This window comes from Watersipora subatra, chromosome 1 (assembly GCF_963576615.1).
Source record: "Watersipora subatra chromosome 1, tzWatSuba1.1, whole genome shotgun sequence".
NCBI classification, from domain to species: Eukaryota; Metazoa; Bryozoa; class Gymnolaemata; order Cheilostomatida; family Watersiporidae; genus Watersipora; species Watersipora subatra.
The window spans coordinates 33,101,224-33,125,100 of record NC_088708.1 but is presented as its reverse complement, the minus strand read 5'-3'; the positions used below and the strand labels follow the sequence as shown (position 1 = coordinate 33,125,100).

At 36.9% G+C, this 23,877-nt stretch overlaps 1 protein-coding gene across 1 annotated transcript in view; it reads left to right on the top strand.

The window, feature by feature from the left end:
• Window positions 1-23,877, top strand: part of LOC137386781 (uncharacterized) — a 168,532-nt gene that overhangs the window by 105,590 nt on the left and 39,065 nt on the right. Inside the window, 23 exon segments of the mRNA XM_068072928.1 lie at window positions 123-261; window positions 416-571; window positions 3,680-3,862; window positions 4,245-4,406; window positions 4,882-5,091; window positions 6,994-7,153; window positions 7,602-7,714; window positions 7,887-8,021; window positions 8,264-8,488; window positions 9,344-9,474; window positions 9,826-9,991; window positions 11,290-11,480; window positions 11,886-11,989; window positions 12,079-12,254; window positions 12,810-13,001; window positions 13,801-14,022; window positions 16,391-16,644; window positions 17,735-17,952; window positions 19,830-20,050; window positions 21,627-21,770; window positions 22,442-22,606; window positions 22,944-23,102; window positions 23,252-23,531. Of these exon segments, the coding sequence (XP_067929029.1) occupies window positions 123-261; window positions 416-571; window positions 3,680-3,862; window positions 4,245-4,406; window positions 4,882-5,091; window positions 6,994-7,153; window positions 7,602-7,714; window positions 7,887-8,021; window positions 8,264-8,488; window positions 9,344-9,474; window positions 9,826-9,991; window positions 11,290-11,480; window positions 11,886-11,989; window positions 12,079-12,254; window positions 12,810-13,001; window positions 13,801-14,022; window positions 16,391-16,644; window positions 17,735-17,952; window positions 19,830-20,050; window positions 21,627-21,770; window positions 22,442-22,606; window positions 22,944-23,102; window positions 23,252-23,531 (4,106 nt within the window).

The window sequence follows — 23,877 nt, the reverse complement described above, 5'->3', positions numbered from 1 at the left end:
TTTAGCCTCATACACTTGTAACCACTATGCAATTTTGCCTCTCAAAAGTGTTCTGTTTCAAGCTGTGATTGTAATTAGTTGCTAGTACTATACAATTGATCAGCTCACCTTGTGTTTTACAGGCGGAAAACTCGAGCGCTTGTCAAATGTGCCCTCCAGGATCATACTGTGAAGGTTATGGCAACAGCTTGCCAACAGGTTTCTGTGATCCTGGATGGTTCTGTACGGGTGGTGCATTTGAGGCCCGACCTATAGTGTTAGGTAATCGGTCTTTCCATACATAACTTAGATAGTTAACTTAGATTTGCTAATCCTATCATATTTTCAACCAGTTATTTTTGTTAAAAGGCTTTTTTGTTTAAATTTCATCACACTTATTTTATAGCATGTAATCTAGCAATGGATATTTGTACAGGTAACTACAGCAGCATAGATATCTGCAGCTGCTTGGAAATGAACATGACGGGTGGCAGATGCCAGCCTAGTTTTTACTGTCCGCTGGGTTCTTCTGCGCCTATATCTTGCGTGGCGGGGCAGTACTGTGCTGATTATGAGCTGGACGCACCAACTGGTAAGTGTTATCTAATAGAATGCTCAAGTAGTTGGACATACAAGAAATTTATAACAAGTATTTGGTATGGAACATTTAAAGCTACAGGTGTTTCAACTGCAATCCTTTACTACACTGAGTCACCGTTTCCCTTTTGATGTAATGTTTTTGAACCTATTTACGTATAGAAAACTAGTAAAATATTAGCTGGGTTAGTCGCTTATAAAACATCACACTACAGTCAAATCTTGACATAAAAAATTAATCCATTCTAATTATTGATTTGTATGTCTAAGCCATAAGCAAATCTATATATACTCGTATATTTCTCAAAGTATGTGTGTCGTATGTGGATTTGTCTGCATTAGCTGACTTGTCTGCTATAGCTATTAAAATCTTGGAATAAAGAATTCACACCAAAAAAGATCTAGTTTCAGACCCTCCCAGTCGCAAGTCCGGCACCATATCAACTACTCCACACAGATTGATTTGATAGGTAGCTGATATATATCGCTATATTAGAACAAATACCCAGAGCCATATAGTTTCACAGAGTCCCCGCATCATAAACCGGAAATAAAAACGCTTGTTTCCAAACAAACCCGAGCGACATACTGATCTCTAATGGAATATTCTCAACTCGCTCTCAACATCACACTTTTTTTATTTTATTTCTTTACAAAAAAATTATTTATAGTTTCTTGTAGAGAATTTTGTTCTCTTTCAAATGATGTATAATACAACAATCAATTTTAGAGCGACTGCCAATGCGAGTAATATTTGTTGGTTAGTGTTGCGGCCTCTCCGTTATAATTTATATAAAACAAATAGTGGGCGTGGCTTGTTTGTTGGGAGCCGTGCGAGCTCCGATATACGCTTCCGTTATTCGCAAAACTGTGAAGTTATACAGCTCTGTACTGTCAGAATCGTATAGCTCTACAAAGTCTCGCGACCCAAAACTGGAAACAAAAATCCCTGTTTCCAAACAAACCAGATCGACATACTGATCTCTAATGGAATATTCATATTTCACTCTCAATACCGCTTTTTTTTGCATTTACTTTACGCTTTGACAAAAAGTTATTTGTAGCTTTTTGTAGGGAATTTTTTTCTCTCTCAAATGGTGTATGATACAATCAATTTTAAAGCGACTGCCAATGGGAGTAATTTTTGTGGGTAATGTTGCCGCCTCTCTATTATAACTTATATAAAAATAGTAGGCGCAGCCTGTATGTTTGGAAACGAGCGAGCTCCCATATATGCTTCCGTTAGTCGCGGAACTCTGTGAAACTATACGGCTCTGAAAATACCCAACGACTTTGCGTACTATGCAGGGCCATAGCATAACATCAAAAAAGCTGGTAGCTCACATTATTGAGTGTATTCAAATTTTACATTGGCAATGTGCCAGACTGATAGCAAGTGGCAGGCAACTCTCATTACTTCTCATTGTTTATAAGCTGATCTTTAATATCCAGGTAATGCCGGGAAGCACAGCTAGTATTCTTATAATATAAAGAATTTTGTTCAATTGTTCTGAAGCTCAAAAAACTTAATGATAAATACCGTAAAACCTCTATCTAAATTCCATGGCACTGTATTTTTCAACTCACTATAGTGGCATTTAATTAGAGGTGGCATTCAAATAAAGGGGGGCGCTGTATTTTTTGACTTGGTAGTCAAAATTTTGACAAGATAAATTTAACCCTTTAACCAGCAAAGCGATACTAATATTACCTAGATTTTGCACTCTCCTTTGGGTAGATTGATATTAATGCTGTCGGCCTCAGTATTTTTGCTAAACCGTTCTTTAAATACATGTACATCGAGGTATCAGACTGAGTTAAACAAGGAACTACTTGAATTATAAAATATTAGCGCGGTACGATTATTAATTATTTTGATGGTGTTGCATTCAAAAGTTTAAAAAAGCTGTAAAGATTTGGAGTTACAAAATGGACGTAACGTTTTTAATTTTCTAAAGACGTTTTTAATGTATTTACGTTAGAATACGCCATAATAATGGCTGCTATTACATCATCTGGTGTTCTTGAAGAGTATTCTCATCATTCATCAAAAAGCTTTAAAGTCTTCAGTTAAGATTGTAAATCACATTATAGATGAATCTAGCAACAATTGATATGGTTTAGACCTCGGTGACGTTGAATCATAGTGTAGTTCTGATGATTGTGATGATTGATCTTCTTAGGTGCACTGTCACTAAAACCATGGCAACCACTACAGCAACAACGAAACAATTGTTATTGATGTAACTGAGTCATTATTAGTATTGTTTTGTGGACACTTTCCTACTGATCACTTTCTATAATTGGGTCGTAAAGATCAAGGAATGTCATAGCGGCGTGCAAATAGAGGTGGCGCTCAATTAAAGGGTGGCACAGTATTTTTCAACCCTTCTATAGTGGCATTATATTAGAGGTGGCGGTCAAATCAAGGTGGTGTTAAATTAGAGGTTTTACGGTACTTCAGGTAATTACATACATGTATAACATTAAAACATTTGCATTATATAAAGCTATCTTTAATACTAAATATTGAAAGACTAAATTGTCTATAGGAAACTAAACAACTGAAATTATAATCGATAAAAAGATATTTTTCTTGTGACTCTGCCTTTATATAGAAGACAGGTGAATAGAGATGTAGTCTTGGCCATAAAGGAGACAAGTTATGCCTAGACTGGGGCGGTGTTAGAGATACAGAGCTATTTTAGGTTATGTGAACATTAAAATAACATAAGTTATGTACATTTGTGTTTTTTTGATGCCTTACCGTAGACAACAAGCTGAATATCTGCTACTTTAATTATTGCTAATAAAGTAATATATACATATACATTATGCCATTACATAACCTCTTACCTTAGCTTGTATTATTAGTGCATATGTGACAGCACGATGTTGTTTTGTAATGACTTAGTTTCATAGATATATTATATACTTGACTACTTGAATACCAAAGGTCAGTCAGTATTGATGGTGCATGGATTTGATAGAGCCTCACAATTGAATGTCTATCAATAAGTATTGATGGTGTGTGATTTGATAATAACAAGTGCACAATTTAGTCTCCTCACTTCTAGCTTTATCAACACTTCTGTTTGATTAGGTGACTGCAAAGCTGGCTATTACTGTCCTGGAGGAGATATGACAGAAAACCCTAGTGATACAATCTGTCCTCCAGGGCACTACTGCATTGCGGGGTCCTCAACACCCGCCCCATGTCCTGCCGGCACCTTTTCCAATGCTTCAGGAAATGTGATGGAATCTGACTGCACCAACTGCACAGCAGGTGTAAACTCTACTCACATTTTTCTTTTATTCGTATTTCTTAATTTTCACTTAGTTTATCAAAACAGACTAATACACACGTTTGAAATAATGTGTAAGTGATGGCCTTTTAGATAGTGTATTGAAATACACACCATTTAACTAAATATTAATAGTGCAGACAATTCCACTGAAAAAAAGACCATTCTATTTGTTTTATGAATGTTGTACTAAAATTCAAAGCTTGATGAAATGCTCTGTACTTTATGCATTCGCATACTACAGCCATTTGGGCAGCCCTCCAACCTAATTATGATTTACTTGCTTGATAGAGTTTCTAGACTACTCCAAATGTCTACTCTCCTCTTTAGCTGGTAGGTTACCTATATGAATTTATTTAATAGGCTATGCCTGCTTGAGTAATGGACTCACTCATGTTTCGGGCGCCTGCGCAGCAGGATACTACTGTCCCGGAGGTCAAGCGACTTTCACTCCTGCGCAGTACGAGTGCCCTAAAGGTTTCTACTGCCCGACTGGCTCCGAGTTACCAACCATCTGCGCCAGAGGTAAACTTAGTAATGTGTGTATAATATCTACGTTCCTATCAGCTCTGAGCCACTATCTGTGCTAAAGGTAATGGATGGTCTGCCTTTGACTGACTACCCTATACATTACACTAGAAGACTTTCACAACTTGTGGCAACTACAACCCTGTTTCACACTTTGCGTTCGTCAAGTGAAAACCTTTAGTCATAAAAATCTTCTAGTTTTAATATACTCAACTCTTAGAGTTTAGAGTTATTTTTTGACATAATTACTTTGAAACAACATATATCTATATAATATATATGTATAATATACATATACATATATATATTATATATGTACATGTATATGCATAATATATATACATATATATTATATATGTATATGTATAATATACATATACATATATATTATATATGTATATGTATATATTATATATATTATATATACTATATATAACATGTATATTTATATTGTTGCTAATTTGTTGCACAGGATTGTATGCCCCTAATGATGGAATGGCTCTGTGTGACAACTGCTTAGCGGGAAGTTACTGCGATCATTATGAGCTGGGCAACCTCACCGGTGTGATTGTACCAAAACCTTGTCCAGCCGGGTACTACTGCCCTATCAGCACAGAGTATGCCACACAAAACCCTTGCCCCATAGGCACCTACAGCAATGAAACTATGCTCGACCAACAAGGTTGGTAACCCAACATTTACGCGCTTCTTTTTCACTGTTTCTTCACAATTCAAATAAGCACCTGTATATTATGGAGGTAAACCTTAGCTTGCAGTCACTTCATCTTGCAAATTCTCTGACAGATGACTTAGGATTTGAGAAAACACTTAGTTTTGCATGCAAGGGATGTTTCAACATACACATGCACTCAGTTCTCCCACACATAATTTGGTTTTACAGTGCTCGAATAATATTGAATGGTGTTTAATACCTTCCGTTCTTACTTTTACAATTGTAGATCCTAAGACTAGTTTAGGTAATAATGTAGTAATGAATAGTGGAAAAAGGCAATATTTTCCTCAGAATTAAAACAAAAAATAATAAAAAGCATGAGCCAATATCTTTGAATCCCTTATTTAAAGAATCTCTGAAACCTCCTATTAGATATCATGAAGAAGAAAGTGATGGAAAGAGAAGAAATCTGAAAACTAGTGGAAGCAGAGCGGCTCGTCATGACAGTTAAAAATAAAATCTAGTAAAATGCCAATATTATAACCCAAAATTTGAATAAGTTATGTTAATTCACTGTTCACATGGTCTATGTTGGACATGCTCCACGCCTCCATCATCCCTTCCGGCTACGCGCAGTCCTACTGCGTTTGTTTTTAATGACGACGTGAAATAGTAATGGAAACTTTTCATGTATATCTTATTATTACTTTTCTCTTGTATAGTTTCTTTGACATCATTCAGTTTTTTGCATTTAGTTTATTTAATGCATTTGTTTTAATATACGAGGCCAATATCAGAATTGACTAATCTGGTATGTCAAGGTTTGACTGTGTAGGCTATTTCACAGAGGCTCCATCACAAATGCTTAGAATATAAAGGTTGTTGCTAAAACTGCTGAAAACTATGTAGAGCTTTAGGACTTATTGTGTTCATTTTCTCATCATTAAGCCAAATGTAAGAGGTATTTGGTAACATCCTTTAGTTCTGATAACACCACCATTTGTTAAGATGTAAAAGGTATTTGCGGTCATCTTGTAGTTCTGATAAAACCACCATTTGTTAAGATGTAAGAGTTATTTGAGGACATCTTGTAGTTCTGATAAAACCACCATTTGTTAAGATGTAAGAGGTATTTGGGGACATCTTGTAGTTCTGATAACACCACCATTTGTTAAGATGTAAGAGGTATTTGGGGACATCTTGTAGTTCTGATAAAACCACCAATTGTTAATATGTAAAAGGTATTTGGGAACATCTTGTAGTTCTGATAAAACCACCATTTGTTAAGATGTAAGAGGTATTTGGGGACATCTTGTAGTTCTGATAACACCACCATTTGTTAAGATGTAAGAGGTATTTGGAGACATCCTGTAGTTCTGACAATTGTTAATCATCAATTCAATTTTATCTTCACCCTAAATACATGTTTTTTATATGCTAGGAGACTGTACCGACTGCACTCCAGGCTACTACTGTGCAGTACCAGGGCTTATCCAGCCGACGGGAGAGTGTTCTGCCGGCTACATTTGTGTGCTAAATGCAGAAATTTCCACTCCGGCAGACTATGTCACCGGCAGACCATGTGATGCTGGAAGGTTCTGTGCCAGTGGTTCTTTTGAAGGTATACATTCATCGTTTGTAGGGCATATTTCTTGTTAAACTTGCCTAGTCTAGAACCAGTGGGGTGATCAAATTGCTTTGTCGGTAGATCTGTTCCATGGTTCTTGAGATAAAATGGTAACACAACTCTCAATCGCTTTATTATCAGGCCACTGTCTACATAGGTGAAGTTGATAATTATAGTTTTGTGTATCTTCTGCTATAATTAGTCTTCTGCTATTATTCTGATATAAATTCCAGTTTATAAACATTGATTTTATACTGGAGTTGTGTTCTTTTACCCTATTATAGGAGTAGACTGTCCACATGGCACATTTAGCAATGAGACTGGCCTCACTCAGTTGTCTGAGTGCACTGACTGTAGTCCAGGCATGTACTGCGATGCCCCGGGGCTCACCCAGCCAACCGGTGAATGTACTGCCGGGCATTTTTGTGAATCTCGGGCTATCAGGTAACATACGTAATCAAACCTCTCTCTATTGGCTTAGGCTCACTGTCAAAAAGATATTCAGTAACTGAATAGTAAGCTGTGTAAGCTTTGCCGTGCTAATCTGTAACTAAAATGTTTGGCTTTCAAATAATTAGTAGCATTTATTTATCAAGTTTTATTTCTAGGCTCTAAATAACGTTGTTAAGTGTCACATGCAAGCTGCACAGCAGTTCACTTGGTTTGACTGACTTGAATACCTCTGAAAAAATTTAGTTATCAATGGTCAAAGTCTCTGAGCATGGCATGCAGTTAAACTTTGTTATACCATATATACGTAATATGATTATATCATACATATGCAATATGATTATATCATACATATGTAATATGATTATATCATACATATGTAATATGATTATATCATACATATGTAATATGATTATATCATACATATGTAATATGATTATAGATCTAATCCTGTGAATGAAACTTGGGGTGACCTTTGTCCGGTTGGCTTCTACTGTCCTCAAGGAACTCCTTCACCTATTGGATGCGCTGCCAGCAGCTACCTCGACAGCACTGGTAATTCAACGTTATTTCTGTTATCTCGTTAGTTATTTAGACTATACTTCACAAGGGCCAAATGATTTGCTTACTTCTCGTACTTCAAAGGTTGAATGACGAACTTCATCGAGGAGGGTGGCATACATATGTTAGAGATAGTATCGAATAAACTGTGTTGATATCATTGTAGGAAAGAAGAGTCAGCTTGAATGCACAGGCTGTGACCCTGGCTTTTACTGCAGCGGGATAGGAATGACTACTGTGACGGGACCTTGCATAGAAGGCTACTATTGTATTGGAAACGCTTCCGTACCAAATCCAACGGGTATAGCTTAATCAACTTCTTTTGCTTCCGTTATTGACACTTAGTCGATCCGGGACAGCGTAAAAATATACTCTTAGATTGGCCAATTAAACGCAGACGTCTGACGTATTATAGCTAGTTACTCTACTGTTGACTCTTAACTGCTGCTAGGAGAGGATACTATTTATAACCAACTAACTGTGTGTGTCACTGCTGTCTGTTTGGAGTAATGACCTTGAGCAGATTCTTGCACTCACTTGCAGATGGTGTCACTGGAGATATATGTCCAGTCGGCCATTATTGCTCGCAGCAAAGCTATTATCCAATCAGATGCCCTGACACAACGTATATGAACCAAACAGGTGCAAGTGTGTGCTATGACTGCCCATCAGGCTATCGATGTTTAGGTGGAGACATAGCTGATCCATGTCCGCAAGGCTACTACTGTCCTCAGTCTACAGGTTTTGATGTTCCTGCTTGTCCAGCCGGTATGTTTTTCTTGGTTATTTGCTTTGATATACTTACTTGCATTTCATTGACTTTGCAAGCTGAGAAGCAATATTGTCAATTGGAAAGTTGCCTGTCCTCAATAGAAGGAGCAATGATCTTGAAATAATAATAAGAATTAAATTTAAGTGGTAAATCTGGTTAGTTGCAAGGAATCCTGCAACTGCTGTTAATTACTCAGCATGAACCTGGAAATTTTTTTAACGAATTGTTTCCATGACACGGATGATGCTGATTCAGAGTTGTGTGCACATTGAGTTACCACGCTATAAGTGTTGCCATGACACGGCTGATGCTGATTCAGAGTTGTGTGCACATTGAGTTACCACGTTATAAGTGTTTCCATGACACGGATGATGCTGATTCAGAGTTGTGTGCACATTGAGTTACCACGCTATAAGTGTTTCAATGGACATTCGCATGACGTGGATTGACGCGAGAACTTTGTTAAAAAACATAAAGTTTTAAACACTGGAGGTCATAACAACGCATTCGAAACTGCTCAACTCGAAATAAGAAAGACTGAAGAGGGGAAAACATTTAAAATGGAATAGCTCGCATGGCATGTGTTTGCGCATCATCCGCAAGTGCCGTTTCCATCTTTCGCAAGCATCAAACATTTGTGAGGAACAAAACTCGCTTGACTTGCGGATTATCACCGTTTCCATCATGGAAACTAGTGGATTAACAGCGTCATGGAAACTAGTGGATTAACAGCGTCATAGAAACTAGTGGATTAACAGCGTCATGGAAACTAGTGGATTAACAGCGTCATGGAAACTAGTAGATTAACAGCGTCATGGAAACAGAGTGATTAGCTGTAGTATTTGTTACAGGTACATTCGGGGACAGGCTTGGTCTAAGGAATGAGACACAGTGCTCTCAGTGCACAGGAGGCTGGTACTGTGATGCTGATGGACTTTCTGCCCCAACAGGGCAGTGTCTAGAAGGCTTCTACTGCGTTCAGGTTTCCCCTGTTACTTTCAAATTCTTTCAGTTGTCCTTTGATAGTGTAAATCTTGCCCTATAGTAACCTGAATCAACTTTCTGTAACAAATCATGTGATAACAAAGTCGTTAATTGAATAACATTTGTGTACAGTACAATCATTTGGAAAATATTTCTTAACATAAGGAAGATATAGACTAAATAAATGTTATTCCATCACTACAACTTTCTCTGCTCATCCCGCTTCCATCTAGGAACAGCTTTTAAGCAAAATTTGGTTGTTGTTGAGTTATAACAAAATGATAAAAAGATAATTATAGCACAAAAGGTAGTACATATAATCCACCTACTTTAATAATTTTCATTTTAGGGCAACAATGTCTCAAGTCCAAGTGATAACGTAACACATACTGGTGAAGGGGGTGTGTGTACAGCTGGCTCAGAGTGTCCTACCGGAACGACCTTCCCTGTCCCGTGTACAGCTGGCTATTATGCCCCTAATACACAAATGGCTGCTTGCTTAGACTGCCCTCAAGGTCAACTACTAATTCACTGTTAGCCTGTAGTTTTACTCATTTAAGCTAATCTTCAAGTGATTGTTTTTCATGCATTGTTCAATGCCCAATTGCGCAATAATTCTCATTGAAAAGGTTATCTTATTCTAAGTTACTGGTTTTCGTTTGGAAGTCCAACTTATTGGATTGCACATTTTGGAGACTAAGTACACAAACTTATGCTCTTCGGTTAGTTCATTAGATGAATTGATGCAAATCACAACATATACTCGGTGAACAAGATTTTACAATAATTTGATATTAATTAAATGGCTGTCTGACTGCAAGTCAGTGCTTTTCACTTTGAAAAAACTATGGAATTTGTTAGTAATCATTGTGAATATTATAGTTAAAAATATTTACATGTAGAAGTACCAAGTACAGTCAAACCTTGACATACAAAGTTCAGTCAAACCTTGACATACAAAGTAGTCAAACCTTGGCATACCAAGTACAGTCAAACCTGGACATACTAAGTACAGTCAAACCTTGCCATACCAAGTGCAGTCAAACCATGACATACCAAGTAGTCAAACCTTGGCATACCAAGTGTACAGTCCCGCTGGAATATGGTGTTAATCTAATCTGATATTTGAGACATATATTCTTATTTTGTTTGATTCTTGTGAGAGCTCACAGACAAAAATTATGCTAAAAAGTATTTTCATGTACATATAGGATTATTAAATTACTATTATTATTATTTCATTATAAATAATCACATGAACACTAAATGCTCACACCTAAATTAAATGTTAATATAATAAAACTGAATTGATAAAGTAATAAGTAGTAAAAAGAGGTTTTTCATTGTTATATTTTACCTTAGAGCAACTTAAACTGGAGTGTAAACTCCGCAGTGCATAAGTTTGCTGGTGAAGTTAGTGATACAAATCTGTGAGGTTGTCTACACTAATTTACACTAGATACAGTTCAAATCAACTTAATTTATTCATTTTCCTATTTTCATGTTGTCTTTTTAAATTCTGCCAGTTTTTTGCTGTTATTTACATAACTTTAATGTTGCAAGAACCTTTAGATGTCATGCATTGAAAATTACTTTTATATCAAGACGAATATTTGCTCAAATTTTAGGTCACAAAATTTCAAAATCGAAGCGATGGTAAATTGAGGTTTGACTGTATTTTGTGATAAAATCGATTGCGAGTATGTGTAGATCTAGTCATGTATCAAGGCTGCTACTGTATTTAGGCTACTACTGTATTAAGGCTGCTACTGTATTTAGGCTGCTACTGTATTAAGGCTGCTACTGTATTTAGGCTACTACTGTGATGATGAAACAGTTACGCCCGCTGACTGTCCAGTGGGCCACTACTGTCCTGTGAACACAAGATACGACATGGAGTATCCTTGTCCTAAAGGAACATTCAATAATGGGTCAAACGGCGTTGATATCGACAGCTGCATTCAATGCTCTCCTGGCTTCTACTGTCACGGCGAAGGCAACACGGTTTGTAATTAAACTCTTCTTTTTAGTATGTCCATCTGTATCTGATCGTGACAATAAGAATAGAAACACTTGCTTAGTCTTTATGTACAAGCTTGTAGGTAGTGAACAATATATGAATACTTCTCTGGTGTCCTGATGGTGATTTTAAAAGCGAGGAATGAACGCATAGCACTTCAGCAGCATTGGCCCAGAGATAGCTTACCCAGTGATCAACACGCTGGATTTTGTGTTTCAGACCAAGTGTTCAATTTGAAGACATTTCTATAGTGTCACACAGCCAGCATGGTGTGCGCACATTTACCAACTCTAATACGCCTGTTAGGTGCACTCACAATAAGTAAAATGGATATTAAGTGGTGTTTATACTTGATGTTGGAAGAATGGCATTGTATTTATGTTTTATAGGTGCCTGATGGCTTGTGTGATGAAGGCTTCTTCTGTCGTGGTGGTAGTTTCCAGCAAAGACCGTATGATCAAGGATCTTTGGTTAACATCAGCGGGACCTTAGAGTTAGTATTTAGTTGATCAATATGTTCTTTATACACTAGCTCTTCGCTGTCTTATATTAGGTGCATCATGTGGTGGCTCATCTTTGCAGATCTCTTTACGACAATAATACCTGCACACCAACATGGGACTGTGTGTGCCCAGCATTTGAGATGACAACAGGGGGCCTATGTCCAGAAGGTTATTATTGTCCTCAAGGTTCTGCAGCACCAATTCCTTGTGACGGTGGAAGCTACTGCGCCACACCTGGTTTACCAGCACCTACAGGTTTGAATTTAATTTCAAATTTTGGTAGTTTTCGCTCAATGATATAAACTGTTTATATCATTGAACTATGATATAAACTGTTTATATCATTGAACTATGATATAAACTGTTCATATCATTGAACTATGATATAAACTGTTTATATCATTGAACTATGATATAAACTGTTTATATCATTCAACTATGATATAAACTGTTTATATCATTCAACTATGATATAAACTGTTTATATCATTGAGCTATGATATAATCTATGCTTTTACCACTTTATATTTCACCACTTTCACCATTTATATGCTTTAGAATTTGTTAGAATTTTTATACACATTCTAACAAATTATTATGAAAAAATCAAACATGTTTTTTTTAAAGTTAACCAGCGTGTCAAGGTCATGTACCAAGTCAAGATGAACATTCTAAAAGTACATTGTATTTCTATTTTTTCATGCCAAGTAGATGCAGATTCTAGAAAGATTCTAAACAAGCATTTGCCTCGAACATGTTGGTTTTCCACCCAGAATATATAATTATTTATAATTACATATTCTGTTGTAGGTGTGTGTGATGAGTCATTCTACTGTAACCATACCAGTACAGTGTCTAACCAATACATCTGTCCCAGTGGTTACTACTGTCCAGAGGGTACAGCCATACCACTGGCTTGTCCTGAAGGCACTTTTTCATCTACTGAAGGCAACAGTGATCTTTCACACTGCACGAACTGTACTGCTGGCTATTATTGTGAAGGTCTGTAATATATTATGGGTATGTCTCCGTGATCTATAAATAGTGTGTCTATTGTGTCACTATATGTCTGACTAGGTGAATAGTGTGTCTATTGTGTCATTATATGTCTGACTAGGTGAATAGTGTGTCTATTGTGTCATTATATGTCTGACTAGGTGAATAGTGTGTCTATTATGTCACCATATGTCTGACTAGTTGAATAGTGTGTCTATTGTGTCATTATATGTCTGACTAGGTGAATAGTGTGTTTATTGTGTCACCATATGTCTGACTAGGTGAATAGTGTGTCTATTGTGCCACTATATGTCTGACTAGGTGAATAGTGTGTCTATTGTGTCATTATATGTCTGACTAGGTGAATAGTGTGTCTATTGTGTCACCATATGTCTGACTAGGTGAATAGTGTGTCTATTGTGCCACTATATGTCTGACTAGGTGAATAGTGTGTCTATTGTGTCATTATTTGTCTGACTAGGTGAATTGCGTGTCTATTGTGTCATTATATGTCTGACTAGGTGAATAGTGTGTCTATTATGTCACTATATGTCTAACTGTACTTGTACAAAAGTATGTACTTTATTTTAATATCTAAAACTATAGTAAAGGTTCAACGATGTCTAGGTTTTGTGATACAAGTTTTCAATGGAATATATCGAAATTAAATCCAGAGGTGGAGTAACTTCCATACAACCGAACGATAACGATGAAAGTATTTTTAGTACAATCGGCAAGCAGCACATCGTCGGGGAGATAACTCTGGCCAGATGCCCATTGTAATTTCTTTCATCATTGTTTTTAGGTCAAGGATTGAGCAATCCAACTGGACAGTGCTCTCCTGGGTACTATTGCCCTGCTGGACAGAAGAGCTATACCCCTCAAAGCCTTGAGTGTTGGATGGGACATTACTGCTCCCTAGGTTCCCCCATACCTATCATTTGTGAGCTAGGCTACGCCCAACTTCAGACTGGTCAGGATTCTTGTTATTTGTGTCCACCTGGATATTTCTGTGATCCAAATGAAGGTGAGCCTCATTCCACATGTTGGTACATGATTGAATGCTTTGTTTTCTTATTGAAGAGTTTGTGTCCTTCAAGTAAATTATATGGCCTAAATCAATTTAGTAATAATCACATGTTGATAATTTTGACTTGCATGCTTTAGAAAAGTTTATATCAAAATATTATTATCAAAAGTTTGTTGAGTTTTTAAGAAGCCAAAGATTAAAATAATGACTTAAACTTTCATTAGTTGAAATTTCTTTTTGATTGTTAGTGTCTCAAAATGCGAGTAGAAACACAGATCATAACTAGTGTGTAAGTAGTAACGCAGATCATAACTAGTGTGTAAGTAGTAACACAGATCATAACTAGTGTGTAAGTAGTAACTCAGATCATAACTAGTGTGGAAGTAGTAACACAGATCATAACTAGTGTGGAAGTAGTAACACAGATCATTACTAGTGTGTAAGTAGTAACTCAGATTATAACTAGTGTGTAAGTAGTAACTCAGCTCATAACTAGTGTGTAAGTAGTAACTCAGATCATAACTAGTGTGTAAGTAGTAACACAGATCATAACTAGTGTGTAAGTAGTAACTCAGATTATAACTAGTGTGTAAGAAGTAACACAGATCATAACTAGTGTGTAAGTAGTAACTCAAATCATAACTAGTGTGTAAGTAGTAACACAGATCATAACTAGTGTGTAAGTAGTAACTCAGATTATAACTAGTGTGTAAGTAGTAGGGAGAGTAGTACTAGCATGGGCGTAACCAATAATTCATAGGTTTAAACTTTTCCGGTTTAGTGCGTCATCAATTAATAAACTGAATTCTTTATTACAGGAAATACGACACTTGTTGATGGTAATGTATCCTGGCTTTAGCTCATAACAATAGCTTTGATAAATGCGTGTTGTGGAAGTGTGTGCTTTACATGTAATGCAACTTTCTCACAGTAAATAATTTTTTTCAAGTATATAAAATGGCACTGTAGGTCAACTTTAACAGAAGCCTGAGAAGCACTATTACTCTTAAAAAAAGGTTAGGTATGTATATGAATAGAACTTAGCTATCTAAGATGTTTTGAATTAGAAATTCTCAGGTCAGCTTCAACGAGTAGCCAACAGCAGTTATTCATAAGCTTTTGCATTTGACCATTTAAGTTTATGATTTTCACTGCACAAGAAGGCTGAAAAGTCAATGCAATAATGTTGATAACAGTTATCTGTCTGTATCTCAGATATTTAACAGTAGTTGTTCTCTGTCTGTATCTCAGATATTTAACAGTAGTTGTTCTCTGTGTCTAAGCTATCTAGTAGTAACTGTTCTCTCTCTGTATCTCAGCTATCTAGTAGTGACTGTTCTCTCTCTGTATCTCAGCTATTTAGTAGTAAACTTTCTCTATCTGTGTCTCAGCTATCTAGTAGTAACTGTTCTCTGTCTGTATCTCAGTTATCTAGTAGTAACTGTTCGCGGTCTTTATATCAGCTATCTAGTAGTAGCTGTTCTCTGTCTGTATCTCAGCTATCTAGTAGCAACTGTTCTCTGTCTTTATCTCAGATATCTAGTAGTAACTGTTCTCTATCTGCATCTCAGCTATCTAGTAGTAACTTTTCTCGGTCTGTATATCAGCTATCTAGTAGTAACTGTTCTCAGTCTTTACATCAGCTATCTAGTAGTAACTGTTCTCTGTCTGTATCTCAGCTATCTAGTAGTAACTGTGCTCTGTCTGTATCTCAGTTATCTAGTAGTAACTGTTCTCGGTCTGTATATCAGCTATCTAGTAGTAACTGTTCTCGGTCTGTATATCAGCTATCTAGTAGTAACTGTTCTCGATCTGTATATCAGCTATCTAGTAGTAACTGTTCTCGGTCTGTATATCAGCTATCTAGTAGTAACTGTTTTCTATCTGCATCCCAGCTATCTAAAAGTGATCGTTCTCAGTCTGTGTCTTAGCTATACAATAGTGACTATTTGCCTGTATATTAGCTAACTAATGGTAGCTGCTTTCTCTCTGTATGCTAGCAATTCCATATCAGTTTTATTAGTCTACCTTAGCTATCTGATGTTTCTCAACCCATTTAATCAAAACGTCACTCTAATGTTTGTTTCCAAAGTCTGTGCTGCTTGCTTAGCATACCAGCCAAAATTTTGTCATATTATCCTCAGTTTAAACTGATTGTGATGTGAATATTTTTGTGAGCTTATGCTGGTAGATGATTGATCTAAAATATCTCTTTCATTGTGTGATGTGTAGTCTCAGCTTTGCTTAATTGAGATGCTTGCAAATGTTATTTAGTCTAGCAACACTATGAATTGCACAATTGAACAGCCAATTGCATTGATTCTACTTTGTGAGGTTGAAGATCCGTTGTTGTTTAATATTTTAGGACATCCCGTGACATTCCCTGACCCATGTCCTGTCGGATACTACTGCCCTGAGGGTACGGGTCTTATGTTGACTAATCCATGCCCAGCTGGTAGCTATTTAGATAGGGACAGAGGAGACGCTATTACCGACTGCAAAGAATGTGACCCAGGAATGTATTGTGGAGAAGAAGGCCTCGAACTTCCTTCAGGAGATTGTCAAGCAGGATTTTATTGTGTTCTATCCTCATTCTCGGCCACACCTCTCAATCATTCGGTAGATTTTTATCTCACACTAAAACGGCAGAATTTTACAATTGAATATTGTAACTTTAAGTAGTGGTTGTACTTTAGCTGAGGCTTAGAACAACAATATATCATCAATATCTAATTTTATCAACTTAATGTTTAAGGTGCATTTACACTAGGATTATTTGGCGGAGTTGTTTCCACTGAGAGAGTTGGAGGGGGAACAACTTCTAGTCTGGTTAATACTTGAAATACGTTTTTGCAAAGACCTTACACCAAACCAACTCAAACTCCAACTACACAAAATGGATCACCATTTTTAGCCAATGAAATACAATACTGATATCCATTCCGTTTTGACAGCTTATCACCATAAACGCAAAAAGAAGTCACCCCGCTGCTGCATATCATATTCATGCTAACTATTACAGAAGTTTTTATAGCAATTAGTAAATTAATAGTTATAATTTAGTTCGTCTAGCATAGGTTTCTGTAATGATTGAACAAGACAACGATGATCTACTATGTTGTGCTGAAATTCAGTGATTAGTTGCTTAGTATTTATCAATTTTAATGCCATTTTCAACTGATCCTTGGGAGAACGGAATACACCACCATTTTTCTATGCTTGTATTTTTGGCGCTATTGAGAGATATGATTGATCAATTTCTTGTTGTACTCCATCAATGACGACCGTAAAAAACTGACGAACGTAGTATGCAGCATTTCACCAATTTTGCGTTGGTGACTTAAACGAAGCAGTTTTTACAACCGATTCATGTTTTACACCAAACCGACTTGAGAGGTATTGAAGTAACATCGACAAGTTGTCCTGGTGTGAACGTACCTTGAGACTTTGTTAAGAGCTTTATAACTCTTTATAACTATTCATTAGAGCATTTTTGTTGATGCTTGTTACACTCCGAAATGGATTTCACAGGTTTGCCTACCATGGATCATACACACAGTTACCTTTGCGTTAAATTTGCTACAGATTAACACTCATTTACATAATTGGCTGCTCAGTGCATTGTGTCGACTGTTTAGTTCCACCCTGCATCTTTCTTAAGTCTCATTTGACAAAACTCTACATCTTATATTCTGGTTTTCCTTTGTAGATAAATGCTTCTGGAAGCTTCTGGGATGAGAATAGCATCTGTCCAAAAGGATACTATTGTCCTAACGGCACGGCTGCCCCGGAGCCCTGCCCTCCCGGAACCTACTCGTTATTTAATGGCATGTCCGAGCTTGCAGACTGTTTGCCATGCCCTCCTGGCCGTTATTGCCCATATGAACACTATACTAAAGGAGAAGCAGCTCCAGAGTGCTCAGCTGGGTTAGTCCTTTATAATCTTTAGTAGCATCGGCTTATAGTTGGTTAGCTTAGACTGACCTGTCACACAAGTACTTGGTCTATTATTTACTGGGTTTCTATGCTTCGCATGTATTTGGAATATCTTCCACTCAGGATCATAAAAACGGCAAAATCCGAAAGAATTAGACGCCATTCTGCTTCATTAAATTTGCGAGAACATTGACACCCCTATTCGGCATCACAAAAATGCTCACTGCAAATGGATTCGAATCGATAAAATTCAGCTAAGCTCTCTCCAGTAGAGGTGAAAAGAGTCAGTGCATTTCATGACACACCATGCGAGTCTCTTCTAACTACTCTCGCAAACGTTGGGTTGCTCATATGATGATAACGAGATCATTACTTTTTTTTATTTATTTTATGGTTTATGGTTACAACATCCTGTAATATCCAACTTTTTGTTTTGATTACATTATTTATGTTGCTAATATCACACTTTCCTGCAAATAGAGGCTTTTCCTATTCAATTCATTAGAGAATTCATCGTCATCACAAAAGTGATTGTCATTCATGCAACCTCTGAAGTAATAACTCTATAGCATGTAGTAAATTCTGCTGCTGTTTTGTAATATATACAGGGCAGCAATAAGAAAAACAAATCACATTTTTGATCAGGCATCCTGGCTGAGTTAGTGCAACAAGTGTATGAAGTGCGAATTCAAAAGTTACCATGACCCGAAAGCGAGTCTACTTTAACGCGTTCTGTGTTACGGAGTACATCGCTAGTCTTGGAAAGGTCGATATAGTGCAACTCTGAAATGTTGGAATGGTAGGGTGAGAATTCATTGTCAGAGGTCAACTCCAAATCCATTCAAAGCATGGAAACCCAGTTATTATGGCTCATCTGCTGTAAGCTATAATATGTAGAAGATAATCAACTTTGTCTTTCTGCATCAGTCAGTAATATAGACTTTTTTATAATTTTTTCATATCTTCACATGATCCAATATAAACAAACTAATTTTTTTAGAAGGGAGATATATAGAAATCTAATACCTATTTGGCCTTAAATCTATTGTAGCATACACATACAATAATTATACATATATATTGTATATCTATTGGGGTCTATAATAATTGTAGTCTGATGCTTACTTTATATATTCGTTATTCGTGCATAGATTTGCTTGTAAGCAGATGTTTAATTGATATATTTTTACTTACAAGTGTATATTGACTATCCATTGTACATTAATGTTTAGTCAATATATTCCTACATAGACTGATTGTAGTCTGGTGTTTAGTTAATATATTCCTACTTAGAATGAGTGTAGTCTGGTGTTTAGTTAACATATTCCTACTTAGACTGAGTGTAGTCTAGTGTTTAGTTAATATATTCCTACTTAGACTGAGTGTAGTCTGGTGTTTAGTCAATATATTCCTACTTAGACTGAGGGTAGTCTGGTGTTTAGTTAATATATTCCTACTTAGACTGAGTGTAGTCTAGTGTTTAGTTAATATATTCCTACTTTGACTGATTGTAGTCTAGTGTTTAGTTAATATATTCCTACTTTGACTGAGTGTAGTCTGTTGTTTAGTCAATATATTCCTACTTAGACTGAGTGTATTCTAGTGTTTAGTTAATATATTCCTACTTAGACTGATTGTAGTCTGGTGTTTAGATAATATATTCCTACTTAAACTGAGTGTAGCCTGGTGTTTAGTTAATATATTCCTACTTGACTGATTGTAAACTAATAATTAGTTTTTATCTTGCTTTTTTAGAACGATTGTAGCCAAGTGTAATTAATTATTTAGTTTATGTGATCACAGGTGGTACGTAATAAGAATTGAAGGTTTCTAAATGCATTTCTATCAGACTAAAATTGACTTTACAGATACGTATGTTCCGGAGGAAGTTCAACTCCGACTCCAACAGATCCAGCAGAAGGATATCTGTGTCCAACCGGACATTATTGCCCTCAGGGTACTCAAATAGAGCTCGGTTGTCCGATAAGAACCTACCAAAGTTCCTTGGGTCAGGATGATTGTACAATTTGTCCAGCAGGCTATATGTGTCCATATGCGAATATGACAAGAGCACTCGAGTGCAAAGAAGGTAAAATAAGTATATTAATTTACGCGTTACTCATAAACCACGCCAAGAAAAAACTATCAGTTCATAAACACTGCAGTGTTAGCTGCATCCACACCAGCTGATTTGCAAAACGAGTTATTGTGGCCGATCTTTGAACAATTCTGTAGGAGCTATCAGCCAGATTTTTTTTGGTTTATACCAGGTCGGGTTTGAACTGAGAGTAGATGATTTTGCCAGAATCTATTTGTAGCCTAAGATTACTTCAGCTGATATATTTTTAGTGAGTCATGCTTTGCATTTTGTCATCTATTTCGTACAATGTTTCTTGTGGACGTTTTTAGCAAGTTAGCTGATTATTTTTCACTGCCGATATCATCACTAACAATGAGTAACTATAAGAAGGACAATATTTTGCTAGCGTCATCTCAGCTCATTGCTAATAATGGCTAATTATAGGGATGACAAGCTTTTGCTAGCATCATCTCAGCTCATCACTAATAATGGATAACTATAGGGAGGACGATCGTTTGCTAACATCATCTCAGTTCATCATTAATGATGGATAACTAAAGGGAGGACGATCGTTTGCTAACATCATCTCAGCTCATCACTAATAATGGATAACTATAGGGAGGACGATCGTTTGCTAACATCGTCTCAGTTCATCACTAATGATGGATAACTATAATAGAAGGACGGTCTTTTGCTAGCATCATTTCAGCTCATCACTAATGATGGATAACTATAGGGAAGACGATCGTTTGCTAACATCATCTCAGCTCATCACTAATAATGGATAACTATAGGGAGGACGATCATTTGCTAACATCGTCTCAGCTCATCACTAATAATGGATAACTATAGGGAAGACGATCGTTTGCTAACATCATCTCAGCTCATCACTAATGATGGATAACTATAGAATGACGGTCTTTTGCTAGCATCATCTCAGCTCTTCACGAATAATGGATAACTATAGAAGGACATCTTTATAGGAACCTTTATAGGACATCTTATATAGGATGTCTTTTGCTGACATCATCTTTTTCAACTGTTATAGCAACAGGATAATAATTAAAGCAGATGCTTCAATTATTATGCGAGCACTCCTGAAGGGTATATTCAAGCTAAATATTACTCGTGAGTGAAGCTATGACAAAAACATGCACAAATGTGAAAACAATAGGGTGTTCACTTGAAATGACAATGTGTGACTCGCTGCGAAAGTAATTTCATTGGCTACTCAAATTGGAAAATCAGCCTAGAATCGGTCATCGATCAGGCACTACCCAATAAAATTTCTCTCGATACAAAATTGGTCTCGGGTTCGTTTGCTCTCCTTACACGATGCGATTCTTGGTCAGTGGAAAAACTGGGCAGATAATTAGCCTGAAATCAGCTGGTTTGAACGTAGCTTTAAACATCAAACATTTTTGCAGTGACATGTTGTCATACACCATGAAGATCAGATAGACCATCTAATTGCCATTTTAGTCATATTAGCCTGTATTGTTTCTGTATAAACCAGTATTCATATAACTTTCATAAAATCAGTTCAGCATCTCTGCTACATTTTTCTAATCTGGAATGGTTGCAGGGCACTACTGTCTAGAGGGCACAGATCCAATTGGTTGTCCTGAAGGTACCTATAACCCAGGCACTGGACTAGCCATGCAATCTCAGTGTACAGATTGTTCTCCTGGCTCTTACTGTGAAGGCTCAGGAAATGTCATTCCAACAGGTTTGTATATAATAAATAATCTTTTAACATTGTGATATGGCAGTTTTACTGCATAATTATTACAGGTGAATCTTTTCATCGACTTACCCAGCATTAGAGAGAGTTGTTTCCTCTCATTGTTTATCTGCTACGCTAATAACTCATCAAAGCTTCTGTACATTTTACCTTACTTTTATCTTTAGCTACCTTTTCCTCTTTTTTCCACATAACTTACCCGCTTGCTGACTAACTGATGTTATAATATAACTTACCGGTACTATTTCTTTATTATGAAAGTTTGCATTTCATACATCTAGTAAATTTTGCTAGTGATCATTTAGTTATCGCAGGTGAATTGTTTGAACTCACCCAAAGGTCAGAGTTTTTAGTTCCTCAGAACATTAGCAGTCTTTCTCACCACTTATTGTTTTAATCTCGCTTCTTTCTCAGTAGGTGATCATCATAATAAGCCTATTGTGATGAAATAGTGAGAATAGTATTTGCAAATACGTATAATACTATTAGGTTCTTCTATACCGCCATATCTCCAAAACAGCGTCTGCCAACACTGAGTACTTGTCTTCAGTCAAAGGATAGCTACTACTTAATACGCTTGTTATAAACACACAACTCCTATCTTGTATCTAGAAATTCCTCCTTACTTACTGATGAAAAAAGGTTTCTTTCCTTAGGACCGTGTGATGCTGGATACTACTGTGAAGGACATGCTGACCGACCAAACCCATCGCCATATGGTAACTACACAAGAAATGGACCATGTGCGGTGGGAATGTATTGTCCCAATGGCACCAGTTCTCCTCTTCTTTGCCCAGTAGGAACTTACAGAAATGCAACAGGTAACGCTTGTCATCAGGTGTATTGCAAATGAACATCAGGCAAAATGCAACTGGTAACACTTGTCATCAGCTGTATTGCAAGTGAAAATCGGGTGAAACACATCTGGTAACACTTGTCATCTGGTGTATTGCAAATGAACATCAGATAAAACACAACTGGTCATCAGGGGTATTGCAAGTGAGCATCAGGTGAAATACAACTGGTAACACTTGTCATCAGGTGTTTTGCAAGTGAACATCAGGTGAAACACAACTGGTAACACTTGTCATCAGGTGTATTGCAAGTGAACATCAAAACAAAGGAATTCTGCTATCTGATAAGCTACATCTTCTGTAGGCGCTAAATCGGCATCTGATTGCTCTCCATGCAAAGGTGGGAATTATTGTGAGAACGAAGGATTGAGCTCACCTACTGGACTCTGCAACGCTGGATACTATTGCCCCTCTAACTCTACTATATCTGACCCGAGTCCTTTCGGATTCTTGTGTCCTGAAGGTAGGCTTCTGCATAGCTTTCCACTCATCTTATTCTCCTTCATTTGCCAATAATTGTTGAATGGGTTGAGTTAGCTAGTCCTCTTTGGGGTATGCAACAGATTCACAGCTCCTTAGCATTCTATGTTTAATTCTCTCACTTGTGACTAGGGTTCTACTGTCCCGAAGGAACGGCTGACCCTGTTAAATGCGAACCTGGTACTTTCCAACTCAACCAAGGAAAGTCAAGCTGTGATAAGTGCCAAAAGGGCTACTATTGCCCAATTGGTGCCAATGATGCTAACCCTGTGATCTGCCCAGCATTCAGCTATTGCCCCTCGGGCTCTTTTGAACCGACCCGATGTCCAAATGGCACCTACACTTCAAACACTACAGAAGGCTATGAATCTGTATCACAATGCAAACCTTGCATTCCCGGGTCTTACTGCAGGTTGGTGTACAATTAACTGTTCTTCTCCTTGAGCTGTATGTTGCTGCCAAACTGGAATGTCATCCTGATGACACTGCAACACTGTTGACTTTGCGCATAATACATGGTATTTAGTTAGATATAATAAAATAGCCCATAATACATGATACATAATTATATATAATAACCTAGCACATACATGTAATACATGGTATATAATTAGATATGATACAACAAAGCTCAGTGCATCTTGCTTTTTACTATTTGGTTAGTAATGAGTGATTCTGAGGTTTCTAAATAATTCTTTAGTCATGGATTAGTCGTGGATTAGTCGTGGATTAGTCGTGGATTAGTCATGGATTTGCAA